Source organism: Schistocerca piceifrons, chromosome 3, assembly GCF_021461385.2.
Source record: "Schistocerca piceifrons isolate TAMUIC-IGC-003096 chromosome 3, iqSchPice1.1, whole genome shotgun sequence".
In the NCBI taxonomy this organism is placed as follows: domain Eukaryota; kingdom Metazoa; phylum Arthropoda; class Insecta; order Orthoptera; family Acrididae; genus Schistocerca; species Schistocerca piceifrons.
The window spans coordinates 218,441,865-218,461,204 of NC_060140.1; the positions used below are offsets into that span (position 1 = coordinate 218,441,865).

Consider the following 19,340-nt stretch of genomic DNA (forward strand, 5'->3'; position numbering starts at 1 on the left):
ATCTGCCCAGGACATAATTTAATACAAAGTGGAAAAGACCTGGACACATTTAAAACATTAACAGTGGCAGATGTGGACTCTGACGATAACTTTTTGGTTATGAACTGCAGATTAAAACTGAAGCAATTCCAAAAATGTAAGGGATGGGTTCGGGATAAATTGAAAGAACCAGTGTGTGCTGAGAGTTTTAAAGGTACAATAAGGCATCAGTTCTCAGAAAAAGGAGAAAGGAATACAGTAGAAGACAAATAGGTACCTTTAAGAAATTAAATACTGAAACCAGCAGAGAATCACATAGGTAAACAGACAAAGCCTAGTAGAAATCTTTGAATAACATCAGAGACATTAAATTTAATTCATAAATGAAGAAAATATAAAAATGCAATGAATTAAGCTGGCAAGAGGGAATACAGACATCTAAAAAATGAGATTGACAGAAAGTTCGAAAAGGTGAAACAGGAATTGCTAGATGAGAAATGCAAAGCTATAGAGGCACGTGTAATTAGGGGAAAGATACATTCTGCATACAGGAAAATTAAAAAAACTGAGAAGCGCTTCTATGAGTATCAAGAATTCAGATGGAAAGCCATTATTAAGTAAGGAAGGGAAAGGGGGAAAGAATATCTATGCATGGGAAATGAACTTCAAGACAGTATTATAGAAAAGGAAGAGGAAGTAGATGAACATGAGATAGGATATACGATACTGAAAGAAGAGTTTGACAGAGCACTGAAAGACATAAATCAAACTGAGACATCTAGATCATAAGACATTTCCTCAGAATTATTGAGATCCTTGTGAGAACCAGCCACGACAAAAGTAATCCACCAAGTTTGTAAAATATATGCGAGGTGGATGTAATACCCTCAGACTTAAAGAAGAATGTAATAATTCCAGTTCCAAATAAGGCAGGTGATGACAGGTGTGACTATTACTAAACTATCAGTTTAATAAATCATAATTGCAAAGTACCAAAAGAAATTACTCACAGGTGAATGGCAAAACTGGCTGAATATGACCTTATGGAAGTTCAGTTCAGATTCTGAGGAAAGTAGGAATGTTGGAGACAGTACTGACCACAGAATTTATGTTTAAAGATAGGCAAAGCTGTGTGTACAGCATTTGTAGATACCTTCTGTCAGGAATACACCCTTTGCAATTCTGAAGTCAAAATACAAGGAGCGAAGGCTATTTACAACTTGCACAGGAACCAGACTGCAGTTACAGGAGTCAAGGAGCATCAAAAGGAAGCATTGATTTAGAAGTGAATGAGACAGTGTTGTAGCCTATACCCAATGTTAATCAGTCTGTACATTGAGCAAGCAGTAAAGGGAACCAAGAAGAAGGAATTAAAATTCAGGGAGAAGAAATAAAAACTTTGAGGTTTACCAATGATATTGTAATTCTGTCAGAGACAGAGCAGTGGAACAAAATCGACTGTGTCTTAAAAGGATGATATAGGATGGATACAAACATTAACAAAAGCAAAGCAAGGGTAATGGAATGTAGTTGAATTAAATCAGTCAATGCTGAGGGGATTAGATTAGCAAATGAGACACTAAAAGTTGTGGATGAGTTTAGCTATTTGGGCAGCAAAATTACAGACAATGGCCAAAGTAAAGTGGATAGAAAATACAAACTGGCTATAGCAAGTAAAGCAATTCTGAAAACAAGGAATGTGTTGACATCTAATATAGATAAGGATAGATCAAGTAACTAGTGAGGAGGTAGAATAGAATTGGAGAATAAAGAAAGTAAGGAAAGGTTGATAGGACTCCACCTAAAGCATCAAGGAACCATCAATTTCGTAAAGGAAAGAAGTTTGATAGTAAAATTTGTAGAGGAAGACCAAGGAATGGATACATAAATGGATTCAAATGGATCATGGTGTTACTAGTTACTCAGAGGTGAATAGACTTGTACAAGATGGCTAGCAAGGAGAACTACATCAAACCAGCCTTTGGACTGAAGCCTCAAAACACAGATCCAATAAAAATTGTCTTTGCATCATAAGTAAATATATCTTTTTTTTTAGTACTTTCAACATTGCAGCCCAGTCAGCAATTGTGATAATCTAATATATAAGAAAATATCAACCTCGATTGTGGTAATGAAACCAACCTTTACCTAGATTTCCGCCCAAGTAATTGAGCCTTCTTCAGAAGGTGTACCCTATTCTATAATATGTCACGATGGCATGGTCTATAAATAAAACTAAAACAGCCTGAATTGGTGTAGTCACATAGTACCTCTGTACCACATTTTTAAAATGTGACTATGCCTATTCAGGCTGTTTTAGTTTTATTTCTAGACCATGCCCTCCTGACATATTATAGAATCAGGTATATGTTTTGAAGAAGGCTGAATTACTTGGGCTGAAACCTAGGTAAAGGTCGGTTTCATTACCGCAATCGAGGCTGATAATTTCTTATATATTAAATACATCTTTGTTTGCTTTCAATAAATTAGGAGATTATGTAGCCATTCTAGTGCTATTATATCAAAATATAATACTTGGAAACTGAATATTATTATGAGTGTTTGGAACTGTAATATTCTGTGACTTCGTGAAGCTTAGAAGTTTCCAATGCCTATTCATTTTTTATGATTGCACATTCAGTTGCCTTGGAATGGTATACGTAAAACTGTACTTAATTTTCAAAGTGCTGAAAAACACGTGCACTCTCTCCCTCCAGTCAGTCCTCCACCCTCTGGAGAATCTCTCTCTCTCTCTCTCTCTCTCTCTCTCTCTCTGTGTGTGTGTGTGTGTGTGTGTGTGTGTGTGTGTGTGTGTGAGAGAGAGAGAGAGAGAGAGAGATACTTTAAAGAAGAATGCTTGTTCGGAAGCTAAACTTCGATGGTCAAACTGTTTTTTTATATGTTCATCACAACTACTACTTTTCACTATATGGTGAGTAGTTGTCTTTTCTCATTCCTTTATGCATTGAGTATGGCTATTGTATCATGTCATATGAGCTGTGGCAATGAAATTTTCCTTTTATTTAGTTTAAGGGGAATCCTGTTAACATACACATGTATTATTACAGCACAAGACCAGGGTCTTGATGAACTCTCTAAAATAATATCCAGGCAAAAACAGATTGCTGTAGCTATAACTGATGAAGTGGAATTTCAAAATGGTAAGTAGCCATAGAAAATATTAAGTATTAAGTATCTAATAGTATTTGTTTACATGTTGTTAGTCAAAAAAGTGTTTCCTTAGAAAATGCATAATAATTCTTCATTGCATCCTCTGTGGACAGCGCATCTCAGCATTGTATTTCCTCCTCTTATCAAAATATTGGGCAGATAAGCTGACTGCAAATGTGTGTCAACAGGATTGAAGATTTTCTTATTTCCTTATATGTAGCAAATCTGTGAATGTGTTTTTTGAAGTAATGCCTATAGTTTAGGAAAGTTTAGTTTAATTTTTATCTTTACATGCTACAAATGCAACTAGATACTATATTAATAATACTAGAGAAGGAGAGTTGCTACTCACCTTATAGCAGAGATGCTGAGCTGCAGATAGGTACAACAAAAAGATTCTCACAATTATAGCTTTTGACCGTTAAGGACTTTGTCAACGATAGACACACACGCACGTGCGCGCCCGCACTCAAACACAACTTGCACACACATCTGCAGTCTCAGGCAACTGAAACCACACGTTCATCCTTTAATGAAACGGCAGAATGATTTCGTAACAGATATGGTTGACAAGATTGATTATATAAAACAAAAATTAATCTAATGCAAAAATCAGCTTCATGTTCATGACATGGAATGTTTCACAGAACTTGAGGCAGTAATTTCTGGACCAGACATGACTGAGTATGTTTCTGCAATTGAAACATTTCATCATGATTCCAAGACTTTGCATGTGCAAGACTGATTTTGATTTATTTGTCTGACCATTCATGCTTGTAGCTGCTGATGCACCTCCTGTGTAGCACCCAGTTCAATGACATGTTTGCCCAATCCAAGAATTTACAACAATCTTATAAAATGTTATCCCTAGAGCAAAAGCCTTGACTGCACGGACAAACTGCTGAAGTTAGTTTAGTTTTTGGTTCAACATTTTTCTGTGAACAGTTTTCTGTTATGAAGCTGAGAAAGTCCCTCCAGTGTTTGGGTTTAACAGATTTTAATTTGCCTAACACGAGTGTGTATCATGAATCCTAGTACCAGATATATTACATATTCTAAAATCAAAATGTGTGTAAATTAATAAACATCATAACTGAATGTTAATGCTGTGTGTAAAGCTTTCTGTAGTGCTGCTCACAGCATCAGCAGTGTATAATGTAATTATTACAGTAAGTAGTAAAGTTATTGCTTTGATGGAAAAATAAAAAGTTGAAAATAAGCACTATGGGTACTAATAAAAGTGTGCTGCAATATTTGCATCTTAGAAGTAGTCACACTGTGTTGCAAACATGTCTTCCTAAGTTTTCCACATGTACAGCCTTTGGCATACTGCTGGACTCATGAAGTTTGAACATGCCTCAGGAGTGCAAATTTTGCCCAGGCCTGACCTAGCATTGATATTATGGGGTGTAGTTGGTTCGCATACCTGATAATTTATGTGGCAGACATTGCATTTTTGATATATTAATACCAGTGGTTATGACATACCTTTAAGGACTCGTGATGTCGTTTTTCAGCAAGGTAATACAAGACCACATGATGCCGATACTGTCTTGACCTACCTTGTTACAATAGATGTTCAGTTGTTTTTCTGGCCAGCATGTCCCATAGATCTCTCGTACACTGAAATCATCTGGTCATGGGATAACAGAGAGACTGGCATGCCCTCATTTTTAGCCACTACGATAGATGAACTCTGGCATAGAGTTGGAGCAAAAAGGAATGATGGAACTGTTTCTGTCACCCAATCTTAGTTCAGCTCAGTGCCCAGCCAGCTTAGGAAAATGGTTACTGCCAGAGATAGCAACTGTATGTTCCAGACTTTGCATCTTATACACTCTCAGATCACCTATAGATTCATTCATGCATTCTTCCCACTATACTGTATATGCACAGTAAGTAAAATTTGGTCACTCTGTTTTCTTACTGTTGTTGCAGGTGTAAGGGCCACAATGTGTATGTCTAGGTTACACTTCTCAGTAACCCTCATTTTACACTATTGCCATATGGGAATGGTTTTTAAGCCATACATAAAACCTTTCTTTATTTCACAGAGGTAATAGATGATCTGGCTGATCATATGGACAGAACAGATGCGAGAATAGTAGACGGGACTAGGCAAATAAGAGTTGTTGGACAGAAGGATAAAACATGGGGTGAGTATCAATTCTTGATACATCAAGAGACATCTGAATAGTGAATGTTACGTTTTTGACAAATCTTGAAAAATATAATATACAAGCTATTATTATTATTATTATTATTTATTAAGGAAGACTGCTACTTGAAAACAAAGATATACCTTTTAATGAAGGCTAATTGTCTGCTTACCTTTCTTAATGTTTGGTAAAAGTTCTCAACCATGTTTACATTGTTGTCCCATGTGGCAATCTTTAACTTGCTTTCTTCACGATTTGTACCTGAACATCTAAATAAGGTTTAATTTATAGAAGGCTAGAACTTTAAGTTGTAGAAGTTCAAAATCACGTCCCATGTCGTTCTGATATTTCAGTCTATACAATGTTGATGCTTTTGAAATGTTAAGACACTTAAATGTTCATTCTATTCTTATACAATGCATTATTCTATAAATGATAGTGTATGTACCACACATTATAGAAGTGTCTAAGACGTGAGCATTCATTTTTAAAAAGTATCACAATATTGTCTTGGTTGATTTTTTTTTTTTTTTCAGGTTACTGGATAGTCATTGTGTTGTTGTTCATAGCAATAGTGGCAGTCGCTGTTGCATAGTGCTGGTGTATAAACTTGAAAGGATGGTTGTAAACAGAACTCGAAGGCTGATGTGGAAATTTGTACAAGAGATGGTGTAAGTGTGATTTTTTGCTGAAAATTTGTTTATATGAGACCCTTTGGTTATGTAGTGTTGTCTGTGGCTTATGAGGTGACACTTCTGTAGGGGAAGCAGGGGGATGAAAATAAGCTCTACTGAAAAAGGAGAACAGGAAAATTGTGAACGTGCTTACATTAGGAACGAAATTACAGCATATGGAGTTTATAAACAGAAGGTAAAAAGCACTGTAGGAGAATCACTTCGAAAGTTTTCAGAAAATAATGTGATCTTTTCAAAAATAAACTTTTATATTTTCTGCAAATAGTCTACTTAGCTATGTATGCAGCAGTGTTATCACCAAAGCAACATGTGAAATATTTCAAGATGCAGTTCCTGTACAAAGTAATTCAGAAATGTATCATGGACAAATGTAGATTGTCTTGAAGTGAAACCCACTAATGGTTTATCACACTTTTGGGGCAAGGAAGAAATCATATGGAGCAAAATCTAGGTTATAGTGTGAACATGGGAGTGTCTGGATTCTAGGCACCTCAAGAAATGCTTATGTGTTGGTTGTTCTATGAGCAGGTAGATTATTGTGATAATATATGCCACACAAACCTACATTTGACTGCTGTTGTGGAATCATCTGAAAACTGAATGACCACACAATAAGGATACTAATCTATAGCAAGTAAGGTACATTGTTTAAGTGGGATTGAGGTGAGGTCTTCAAATTCAGAGGAAAAAGTACACACCATTCTTTTTCCTGGATTCCTTGGTTTCTACACTTGTTGGACAAGCACTGTCAGTGAGACTGCATAGGCATAGCTACCATCTTGCCTCTCAGTTACATTGATACATCCACTTTTTGTCATAAATTATGATGACAAATATAAATGTTGACATGACTTTGTTAAATCTCTTAGTCATTGTTGAAAGGATTATAAAGATCAGGTCTCCTCTTTCTGATTACATGGCATGGTACTTATTGATTTTAAATCACCTTAAGATGGAACATCATCTAAGATCTTAGAGATTGGTGCCATTCCAATCCCAAGATTGGTAGGTGCAACAGACATCCAGTTTAATCACCTTTATGTCCCCCAAAATGTTGTATGATGATGAGATTTCTGTATTCAAGAGAGGTTCCCACATCTGAATTCACTGACTCAGCAAAAGATTGTACCAAAATGAGGCAAAGGATTCTGTCATTACCAAGGACATCGCTGAGGGCACTGATTTAAATTCAAATACACTTTCAAATCACAATTGTATCACTTGTGAACACTGATTACTACACTGCGGCTGTCATTGACTGAATTCAATATAAATCTCTTTGCTATTCTAATAGTCACACATTGTTGAAACTTGTGACAGCATCTCACAATGGGTACTACTGCTCATCTTTATTAGAAGTATACAATGAAGCAGAAACCAGTAGGTATTAAAACTCTAATAGTGATCTTCATTTGATGGTAAAGTACACATCAATGTAATAAGCCATCTCAACTAAGGGGGAAAAATTAAAGAAGAATGATAAGACAACAGGAACATTTGAGGTGCAGATAACAGTTATTAAGAAGACAGTGAAAAGTAACTAGCAAAAAATAAATAACAATGAACAGTAACCAGCAAAATAAAAAAATAAATAAATAAATGTAGATTCCTGTACTTTTTTGGATCCTGTATGGAGAGGCACGGGGTCAGCTCACTGCTCTCCTGGCCGTTGTCAATGTTTGTGACCTGAGCTGCTGCTGCTCAGTCAAGTAGTTCCTCAGTTGGCAACACAAAGCTAAGTGCACTCTGTTCCAGTCCTCCCACCAAGTAAAAATCTCCGTTGGTACTGGGAATTGTACCCGGATCCTCTGCCTGGCTGGCAGCTGTGCTGATTGTTCAGTTACAGAGGTGGACAGAACTATTGCAACAATAAAAAATTACTGCCGTTGACACTGAGAAAGGTGGTGCATTGTTAAGACACTATGAGTGTTTCTCTGACGAGACTATGGTTAATTCCCTGCATCAGTATTGTCTTATCTGAGCTCTTACTCTGTCTCTGTGACCTCATCATAGGTGAGACATTAAAATCTAATATTCTTGTGTATAACTGATAACTATTGAACAAATTTTATTCTAAATCTCCTCCGAAATGTATATTTAAGTCTACGTTCCAGGGAAGTCTAACGTGCAGCAGTACAGCTTTGTCACAAATGATTTTTGTGATCGTATCAACCTGTTTACACGCACTCGACAAGTGCAAATAGCTTCCAGAACTTTGTCATGCATGTGAAAATACTTTTAAAGAAACTAGAATGCTGTTATTTATTTCATGTCAGAAGCATATAAAAGTTCAATATGTGTGGCTATAAAATAAAGAACCTGCTGCTGTAGATCATTTTATTTCAATAACATATGTTTTTAATTAGTGTCACCCTCAATATAATCTCCTCCCTTAGTCCTAAAGCACTCCATGCGAATTTTCCATTGATGGAAACAACGATGGAAGTCTTCCTTTATGAGCTCCTTAATGACGCATGTTGCTTCAGTGGTCTGAAATCCTGTTCCTTTTAATGCAAATTTGACCTTGGGGAACTTATTAAAAGTGACATGGTGTTAGGGCAGGTGAATAAGATGGGTAGTCTAACAGTGGGCTGCTGTACTTAACTAGAAACCTCTTAACAGACAGTGTAGCACTAGCCACTGTGTTGTCGTGATCCAGAACCCACAACTTGTTCTTCCACAGTTTGACTCATTCCTTTTTTTTCCTCATGGAGTTGAACAAGAACCTCAAGGTAGCAGTGTTGATTAACAGTTTTGACCTCAAGGAACTCGGTGAAGATACACATTTTTATGACTATTGAAAAAACAATAATCATCACTTTGTATTTCGATTTTAGGTTGGACCCTTCCAGTGCATGGGTTGGCACTTAGTTTCTGGATTACAAGTGAAAAACTAGGGTTCATCACATGTTGTCACTCCTTCCAAGAAATCGGAATAATTTTCAGTGGTATTCAAAGTGTCAGTACAGACATTTTCACAAGCTCTTTTTTGTTTGGTCTTGAGAATTTTCAGCACCAGTTTTTTACACACTTTCTCATTTTAAATTGTTTATGTAAAACTTGCCTTACCCATTATTAGTTGATTCCTGCAGTTTCAGCAGTCGATCAGATACTCAACCGATGGTCAGATTGAATCAGATTATGTATTTTGCCAATATTTCCATGATGTTGAATGGTGTCCTGGGTGTGAATCATCTGCAGTGTCCTCTCGGCCATCTTGAAAATGCGTGAACTGCTAAAACCTCACATCATGATAAACAGTTTTTTTTTCTATACACATCTTTTAGTAAAAGATAAGTTTCATGTGAAACTACACAACCATTCATTGCTCTGTTATCACACATATCATGTTTCCAGCAAAACAAAATAACAGCTCATGCACAAATGAAGACCACAGCAAACTGATCCACACTTCACAGCTATTGATTGCTCATCTTTGGCATGTGCATACTTAATACTGTGACAGTATCAGTCCCAGTATTTTATAAAAACACCTCATATGTATATTAATATAGTATGACAAATAAGGTATAACACTATATAAAACATACAGTTAACAAAAACACCCAGACAATTTTATAAAACACAGAAAGTTAGACACTATCAGCCCAGTGTTGAGCCATGTTGTGTGCATTTGCATTTTCCTCAGTTAGGAGAAATGATCCAAACTGGAGTACCAATTTGTTACTGTGGATTAGATATGGGTCTACTACTTCACATTAGGAGCAAACCAGCATTTAAGTTAATGAGTGTAAGCCAGTACTGCAACAAAAGAAGAAGAATAATTAATTAATTAATTAGTGAAAAATGATTAATGAAAATTCTTTGTTGTAACTGCCAGTACATTTTATTTTTAAACAAATTATCATCACTTACAGGCACTAATTTGTCCTGCTTTAGAATGTATTAATACCCATAGTTTTGTGACACATAGATCAAAACTATAAACTGTTAGTGCAAATTACCTAGCAGTCTCTACTCAGTAACCAATTTCAGGTCAGAATAGATTTGCTTTCTTTTGGTGATCTTAAAAATCAGTTTGATTGCAAAATAGGGACAGTTACAGTCTGAATTAGATACCCTATTAATATAATGTTAACCACTTTGAGAGTTAGTGTGGCATTAGGATAACTGCCCACTTGTGTTTAATAAAAGACAAATTAGACATTTGGTAGAAATGTGCTGTTTAGTTATTTTTTTATTCATCCATGGATCACTGTTACAAGGATATTGAACATGTCATGGTGTCACAGCTTTCTTTTACTATTTCCTGTGTGCCTCTTTCTCTTGATGAAGGAAGTGTTTGAAAACTCCCCAAAGATAGAAATTCAGTACATGTATAATACGCTTTCATGTTTGTCAGCCCAATTCAGCAGATATTTTTGCTGCAGTTGGTAAGTGGACACTCCCCTCTTTCTGTCATGAATATATATTCATTTTGGTTTATTTATGAATGTTTGAGAGAAATTTTTGTTTCCGCTATGGCAGTGATGCAGATGCAAATAAATTCCCCCAATATAAATATTGGGGGAATGTGAAAATTTGCTTGTGAAACAAGCATTATGGAGCAGTGATAAATACAGAAACACTGTTATTATGGCACTGAAAGTAATAATCAGAGACATAAGACTAGTTGTGGCTGTAATATCAGGTAGTTAGTGATATTGCTAAATGTACCTGTTGTTATTTTGAAGTTAATCCAGGAAATAAATGACATTTTATGCATTTTTGTTGTGCAGATTGATTTCGGGATTCTGTGTGAGGTTGAATGGTTTCCTCAAAACCTTGTATCAATTTTATACGAGTGCAAGTTGAAACAAGTTGTTGTTCTGCTTTCTGTGATTACTTAAAAGGGTATGCAAATTCCCTACAGAAAAGTACCATCAACTAAAGAAAGTGTATTGTCACACAGTAATGAATGAAATAAATGCATGCAAACTGTATGAAATGTTGAACAATGCATGAACACATAGTCATAATGACATTCAACCTGGATGTCCAGCACTCACCACAGGTGATTTGAGTAATCAAGTGACTAAATAAAATGTTGCAAAGTAGAGCTGTAAACTAAGATGAATTACACATTTCTGCGCATCTCAAAATTGTGTCCAAATATTTTGCCTACAAAAAAATTTGATCCTGATGGCTTCTTTGACAACTGAGTGACCAACACAAAACACAGATGTGGCTGTAAAGGGAAATGAGTTTCTAGAACAAATTGTTTCAAAAGTCACTCCAATCAGTGGAGACCAATATTATCACAACCTAAGAAATCTAAAGTGAATCCAAAACCACAAACGTGGAATTTTTTTGATGGTATTGTGTTCCTTCACACTGCTGCTGGAACAAGACATTTGATTGATCAATTTAGACGGGATTTTTGATTGTGTATGCTACAGTGTGGACCCTGTTCCTTGGAGTTTCTGCCTTTATGAATCTCAGAAGCATCCCTAGGCAGAAAATGTTTCGGAGTCGAATAACTCAGTAAACAGCAGGCCTAATGGACGGACAACAGTTTACTCTGATATGAGATTTGTCCCCACCCCCCTCCATAAACACCTCAAAGAGTAACATCAATTCGACTGCTATGCTTCATTGCTTGGTGCTATATACACCCACACCATGCAGCTCAGAGTCTAATTCCTATTTCAGTTTTGTGGTTGTAATGCAAAGTCCCATTTCAGCTCAACAAATCTGGTCACTGCTCTTGGATTGCAGCATATTTGATTTGTGTTTGTTATTCACTGCAGTTGTAAAATTCAGTGTCTTGTGGTGATATTATTCATATTGTAAAATTAAACTCATATTGTAAAATTAAACTGTTGATTTTAAAAGATAGAATGGAGTGTTGGCTTAAGGCACTGCAATAAAATCCTGCCTCCAGAATTCAAAGGTAATTTGCCTGGAAGCTCAGCATCAACTTCAAAGATTTCTCATCAAGACTGTGAGATTCAAGGTGTTGATGTAATGACTTCATGCTCCATGGTTTCAAGCAGTAAGATATCTAAAGTGTAACATTACTGCTGGGAATTGGAGTAAATATAATTATTTGAAACTGCTAAATAGTAATGTTCACTTTCAAATCTTATTGAGTAGTCTCACCAAAATGAATAATAAAAGACAATCCTCCACCAGGTACAGAACACGATATGCTTGTACTGAAAATTGGGACTGAAACTGATAAGAATCAAAATGTCAGTAAAGTTCTTGGGTGATGTAAACTAGGCAATAGAATCTGATACTCAGCTTTTAGATCTTCATATCTGCTTTGCTGTAAGAAATTGTGACGATCTTACCACATTTTGGAAATCACCATTAAAAGTTCAGGAGTTGCAATAGATTTTTTTATTACTGTTTAGCTGGCATGCAGCAATGAACAGTTGGCATTTCAAACTGACTACATCTTGACTCTCTGAAAATTGGCTACAGTCTGCATAATGACAGCACTGTTGCACATCTATTTATATGTTTAATAACAGTCAATAGAATTGTTTAAGATGCAAATTTACAAAATTACTGTAGAAAATTAATACACATCGTAACTTAGGTACGTTATTTCCTGATGAGTACTTGTATGTATAGGTAGTTTGAGAAATAAACTGTTTAGAAGTCTGAAACAAGATAATACACGGGAATGAACAATGCAGATTACATTTCATTAATTTATAAGCAAAATATAAGTTGTGTCATTTTCCTAACATAATATGGAGTTACGAATTAAATATGCTGTTATTTAATAGTGGCCTCATAGTTCAAAATGATTGCTAGGGCTGAAAATCAGTATATGTTTACATGTATAATAAAGGTACTGCATAATTTCTCTCTAATTACAAACAATGTTGCACATATTTTACTTTGTTGATCTATTACACTGCAAACTTTGATTAAATAATGCATACAATGCAAACAGAAATGGGACAAATATAAATTATAGTTAACATTGGTAGTCATTAAAGGATTTGGCTAGTTAGTGGCTTCAGTGGCAAAAAAAAAAAAAAAAAAAAAAAAAAAAAAAAAAAAAAAAAAAAAAAAAAAAAAAACCCCACACATTCCCACCAATTACAGAGTCTGGATGTTAAGTTTACTTGGATCTGATGTCATGAGCTTTCTGTTTGGATTCTAATGAGAACTTCCTTACTAAACGCTGTGTAATTAGCATCAAATTGCAATATTAAAATGTTTTACAATATTTTATATGTGTAGTTGAGGCTTAATGGGTTCTTTGAGGTAGTCCTGTTACAAACGACTTACTGAAGGTGAAACAAAGAAAGTATGACAAAAGTTACATCAATTTCGAGTTTGTCAAGTCTTATGGCTCACTGCTCTGGATGTTACATAGCAACCTACTTTGAAATACTTCCATGGTACCTGCTAAGATGTGCTGACATTTGAAAAACTATACTGACCCATTGCAAAGACAAGAATGAAAAATTTTTTATATGTAAGAAAAAACAATTATTAAGATGTCAAGAAACTGTTAAGTATGCAACCCAAACTGAGTGAAAAAGCCACGGAGGCATCATATTTGTTCAACTATCACATTGCTCAAGTGGAAGAACCACACAGGATTGCTGAAAATTTAATAAAACTGTGTGTGGCTGACTTAACACAATATACAGGGTGTTACAAAAAGGTACGGCCAAACTTTCAGGAAACATTCCTCACACACAAATAAAGAAAAGATGTTATGTGGACATGTGTCCGGAAATGCTTAATTTCCATGTTAGAGCTCATTTTCGTTTCGTTCTTCCACCTACGCTCAATGGAGCACGTTATCATGATTTCATACGTGATACTCTACCTGTGCTGCTAGAACATGTGCCTTTACAAGTACGACGCAACATGTGGTTCATGCACGATGGAGGTCCTGCACATTTCAGTCGAAGTGTTTGTACGCGTCTCAACAACAGATTCGGTGACCGATGGATTGGTAGAGGCGATCCAATTCCATGGCATCCACGCTCTCCTGACGTCAACCCTCTTGACTTTCATTTATGGGGGCATTTGAAAGCTCTTGTCTACGCAACCCCGGTACCAAATGTAGAGACTCTTTGTGCTCGTATTGTGGATGGCTGTGATACAATACGCCATTCTCCAGGGCTGCATCAGCGCATCAGAGATTCCATGCGACGGAGGGTGGATGCATGTATCCTCGCTAACGGAGGACATTTTGAACATTTCCTGTAACAAAGTGTTTGAAGTCATTCTGGTACGTTCTGTTGCTGTGTGTTTCCATTCCTTGATTAATGTGATTTGAAGAGAAGTAATAAAATGAGCTCTAACATGGAAAGTAAGCGTTTCTGAACACGTGTCCACATAACATATTTTCTTTCTTTGTGTGTGAGGAATGTTTCCTGAAAGTTTGGCCGTACCTTTTTGTAACACCCTGTATACTTGATGAAAAATCTGTAAAACATCTTTCTACAGTACCCTTTTTGAATGACATTTTTCACACTAAATTAACTATCTCACAAGCTACATTAAACAGAACTAATAGGTTACCTTCAACACAACAAATTCGTCTTGCAAATGCATGAATCGACATATGTTGCTGGACTTACCATCTTGCAGATAATTGTACGGTATCCGTATAAGCATTCGCTCAAAGAAAACTTGCTTACGCACACATTGCTGCCAATTAACACTTTAGAAGAGAAATTTTGATTATGATTAACAATTTTATTTAAAAAAATAAACCATATCTTTTGGAACGATTGTATCGATATATGTACACATGGGGCAGAGGAATGAGTAGTAAAACAGCAAGAGCAGTAACGCTAATAAAAATTAAAGTACCAAACTGTAGTTCCAGCCATTGTATCCTGCATAGACAAGCACTTGTGATAAAGAAGATGCCATCAACTCTAAAACTGGTTCTTGATGAAGCAGTAAAAATAATCAATAATGTTAAATCATGTTGTCTTCAATGGCAGTTGTTTTCCGCATTGTGTGAAGATTATGGGAGCAAACGCAAAAACTACTGCTCCGCACCAAGGCTAGATGGTTATCTCGAGGTGAAATGTTTAGAAGAAGATGGTTCAAATTAAGAGCCAAATTACAAGCTTTTGTGAGTGACATTTCTTTCCAATTAAAAGACCGTTTGAGCGATGTGACTTGGAGTATTCAGAATGGCTTTTTTGGCAGATATATGTGGAAAATGAATGAAATCTATCTTCAGAAGGAAAACGTACAACAGTTTTCAATACTAATAACAAACTAACCACCTTAAGAAAATTAGATTTAAAAAATTAGATTTTTATGTTGTTTGTATTGGCAAGAAAAACAACTAAAAAGCTTTTTAACATGAAATGTGTTTGTTAATGAGACAAAAGCATTACCAAAAGAAATGCGTGAAGAATTGGCACAAGTTCTTCACAATATGTGGGCATCTTTTGAGGTGTATTTTCTTGAAGAGCAGAACACAAAACTGAGAATGATTTCATGGGTTCAGAAATGAATTCTTTTTAGAAATGACATCAGATTCATGGAATCATTGTTCAAAATAATGTTACTTAGTTATCTTTGGTGCAGGGTTCATGATGAATATCCAAAGCTTACCACACAGGTTCTGTCTGTTCTTCCCATGTTATCAACAACATACATGTGTGAAACAGGATTCTCAGCATATACAGTTAACAAGGCAAAATACTGCAATAGACTGGATGCTGGACCTGACATATCTCTTCAACTCTCTTCTGTCAAACCTGACGTTACACAGTTGGTCAAAAATATAAAATTACTTCATACCTGCCATTAAATGAAAACAATTTTATCAAGTTACAGTGGGATTGCATACAGTGTTATTTTGTGTTTTGTATGTTGTTGTTGTTGTAGTCAGTAGTGTATAGTGTACCTGTTTCTGTATGATTTTCATTAAATGGTTGTAATTAAAGAATGAACATAAAACCAGGTTTTGCTTATTTTAGGGCTCCGTAAAAGACCTAATGTTTCAAAGGACTTCCACTGCCAAAAGTGTTTGAGAAACACTGATTTAGAGAAACAACATAAGCTTCCAATTTGGAAGTTACACGTATTTGTTATTAAGATGTTTTTCTTTAATTTATTAATTCCATATGGCCGTTACTTCCTGGATTATCCCCATACTTACAACTTCTTAAATTTTGGTAACATTAGCTGAATATTCCTTAAAATAATCCGTAAACTGGAGGAAGTTTCTTCTGAATGAAAAGTATAGAGGAGTTAAGTTTGCTGGTTTATACATTTATTATAGCATTGACCGAAATATCAGTATAGTTTCTCACCCTTTTTCCTCTTGTGTATTACTAGAGCATTTTTATAATGTTTGTATTTGCATCATTACATCTGTTTCCTATTAATGTTTTTATTATCTCTATTTCAGTGATTGGACTCTCATGCTGTGTCAAGTGGACCAACAAATTGCATAATTTAGATTTTTTTTTATTACAGTGTTGTTAAAAGTTTATAAATCAGATACCACTCCTATTTTTTATTGTAACTTCATTGCAGTGATGTAGTAAAGCAAATACTTTGTTTTTAAACATACTTATACTTAATCAATCATTACTTCATTAAGATAGGGGACAATGTGCCTCAGTACATACTTTTAAACTTTTTATCATTACTTTGTAGTTATGAAGAGTGGCTGTGAGCAATAAAAAGTAGTTTTATTATTTGTGTCTCTGCTCTGTATAGAGAAATACTATTCTCAAATGATCTTACAGGCACATTACTCTAGTCAAGGATGCCATTCTGCAGCATGGTGTACACACGGACAAGGAAAAAAAATTCCCGAATTTTTCCCAGATTTCCCGGTTAAAAATACAGTTTCTCCCAGGTGAAAACACACTTTTTCCATGTTAAATGACATTATATTTTCTGTCGAAATTGTAAAACATATCAATCCCTTGAGTGGTTATGTTTTTATACATGGGTGTAGAATTTCCCGGCACTTTAGAAAACGAAACTCAGGGGGAGAAAAAGGTGTTTTGGAAAGATCTTTGATTGGCAGCAACATATACACTGCATATTTTCGTATTATGAAAGTATAAATTCGAATTCTACCAAACACCATATGTTACTTTCGGAACCATTGAAATCGAGATTTCGATGCACTTTTGGAAGCCAGTCATAACTCATGTCAAGTGATCTCGCCAGCCGATGACAGCAGATATTCAGACCATAGGGCACGTGATGTACTCAGCCAATAGCAACATCACTGTTATGTAGTGCAAATACACAAACTGGAAAAGTTAATGTTTTAAATTAATAGATGTAGTGTTGCTACTAGAAAAGCAAACCTATCACATACTGCAAGAGAAGCTAAGCTTTCATATATAATGTTGATCTTTTTTGCGTGTTTTACACTTTAGGATATATCACACAAATGTGCCAGCAAAATTTTTAGCCGAGTGTAGTGACTTGTCCTCGAAGTTTTCCACAAATAAATTAGTTGCCAGAGGTGAGAGAGTGCTCCCCACAGTACAACAACAATTTGCTCATAATAACGACACAGATGTCTGATCCTCTGGGCACAAAATTACTCTAAATGGCTTGTCACCAAAGAGTTGATTTAAATTGAGAGTCAAACATTCTGTGATTTAAGAAATTCATCTACATTCTCGCACGTAGTCCAACTTGCATAAAAATAAATTTACTTTAAAGTAACACTTTTCAAACCGCCAGTTGCAATATTTTCCCACGACATGTTAGAAACCGGTTTGTTTCAGTAGTTGCGAGAGAGCGCCAGATAACAGGCACCATTACGCTTGCGCAGCTACGACGATGCTGGAAGCTCGTATGTTTGTACATGTAAAACATTAAAAGATCTTACATTATGCCATAAAAGAAACAAGACATCAGAGGATACTCCAAGAGCATCGTAATTTCATGAACCATACTAAAAAGTGCACATTTAAATTGCATACTTAAAGTTCACATTCGTATGTCCAGATTCCCAATGAAGTATGCCTCGACCTAATATTAAGCTTTTCAGTGTGGTTTTCAGTACTGTATTGCCTCATATTTGGTTCTTTATTATGGCATAATGCCATACATGCTATAAGATGAATACGTACCCTTGAAATGCAGCGAGCAGTTGAAACTAGCCAATAGTGTGGAATTAAACACTTCGTTTCAAATACATTGACTGCCTCAGTGGGGGAAAAAAAAATTTTTTTCTTTATCAAACTGATAAAAATAACTTCATTGTTCTGCAAGATGATTAATGCTTGACTGTCAGAAAGGTGGAAATAAAATAAAATCTTAAACTAATAACATATTTTAGCCTTCTGCCATTATGTGAATGTATTTTAATTCACTTGATAGCTCCCAGCCACAGAAGTCCGATTTGTTTTCATTTGACGAGGAAGCAGTAAACGAAGAGGAAACAGCAAAATCACTAAAAGTAAACATGGGTCATGTGGAGATTGCACACTTCCCCACTGTAACTAATACTGCTCTCCGCATCAGCCCCGGATTTACGATATTTCCGCACCTGGGCATTACTAGATAGTGGCCCCCCCCCCCCCCCCCTCCCCCAATCCCGCCCTGCCCCGCCCTCCTCCATCGAGCGTTTGAAATATGATGCCAAAAATTTAAAAAAAAAATCGAATTTTCAAAAATATGTTCATTTTGTAATGCACATCTTTCTGAAGAGTGTGATACATAAAACACATGTGCTCGAGGAAATGTAAGACATGTTATTTGGTACTAAGTGTACCAAAGTGCAGTGTCATGCTTCTTCACACAGCATTCTTCTATGACACGTCACTGTATTTCACTCTGTGGAATTGAAATGCGTATATTTTGTAATGGATGCCATCAAACTATTATTCAGGACAGTGGAAATTAAAATACCCTGTGGTGCCTCTCCTGCTCCCAGTCGGCTGATTTGACATTCTGCACCTCTTAAAAAAACCTCGCAATTAATTCTTGATGGGATTATTTGTAATTGGGGAAACAAGAGCTCAGAATAATTGCACTGTTATTGACTATTAAGCAATAACTTTCTCTTTTGCTTGACATAAAACTAAATATAGGATACTTAAAACCAGTAAAGACAAGAGACAACCAATAATCTTGCTACAGCTTTACGTTGTGCTTTCCTTTCTGTGAAAGAATTGATTACCTCAACAAAGTTCGTCAAGTGTTTAGCTACACGAAAAACCAGAATGTCGTCGTCTAATACTGCGAAAGCTGTTAATGCAAATAGTAACCAAGACTGGTTTCTCAATCTGATTATGTCTATTTTGTCACTGTCTGCTAGATAAAACAAAATAGACCTTAAGTACCAATATCAAATGCCTATTTGGCCTACTACAAGTAAAAAGCTTCATGTTAGTTTCACATTTCATTC

At 35.7% G+C, this 19,340-nt stretch overlaps 1 protein-coding gene across 2 annotated transcripts in view; it reads left to right on the top strand.

Moving 5' to 3' along the window:
- LOC124788127 (syntaxin-8) overlaps nt 1-16,656 on the top strand; it is a 66,445-nt gene extending 49,789 nt beyond the window's left edge. Inside the window, exons 5-8 of one of the 2 annotated variants that reach the window (XM_047255266.1) lie at nt 3,048-3,140; nt 5,205-5,306; nt 5,846-5,980; nt 16,365-16,656. In XM_047255266.1, coding sequence (XP_047111222.1) covers nt 3,048-3,140; nt 5,205-5,306; nt 5,846-5,904 — 254 coding nt within the window. In that variant the 3' untranslated portion in view covers nt 5,905-5,980; nt 16,365-16,656. The remainder of the gene's footprint in view (nt 1-3,047; nt 3,141-5,204; nt 5,307-5,845; nt 5,981-16,364) is intronic. The other variant, XM_047255265.1, reaches the window with a different exon arrangement.
- Nucleotides 16,657-19,340: the final 2,684 nt, after the last annotated feature.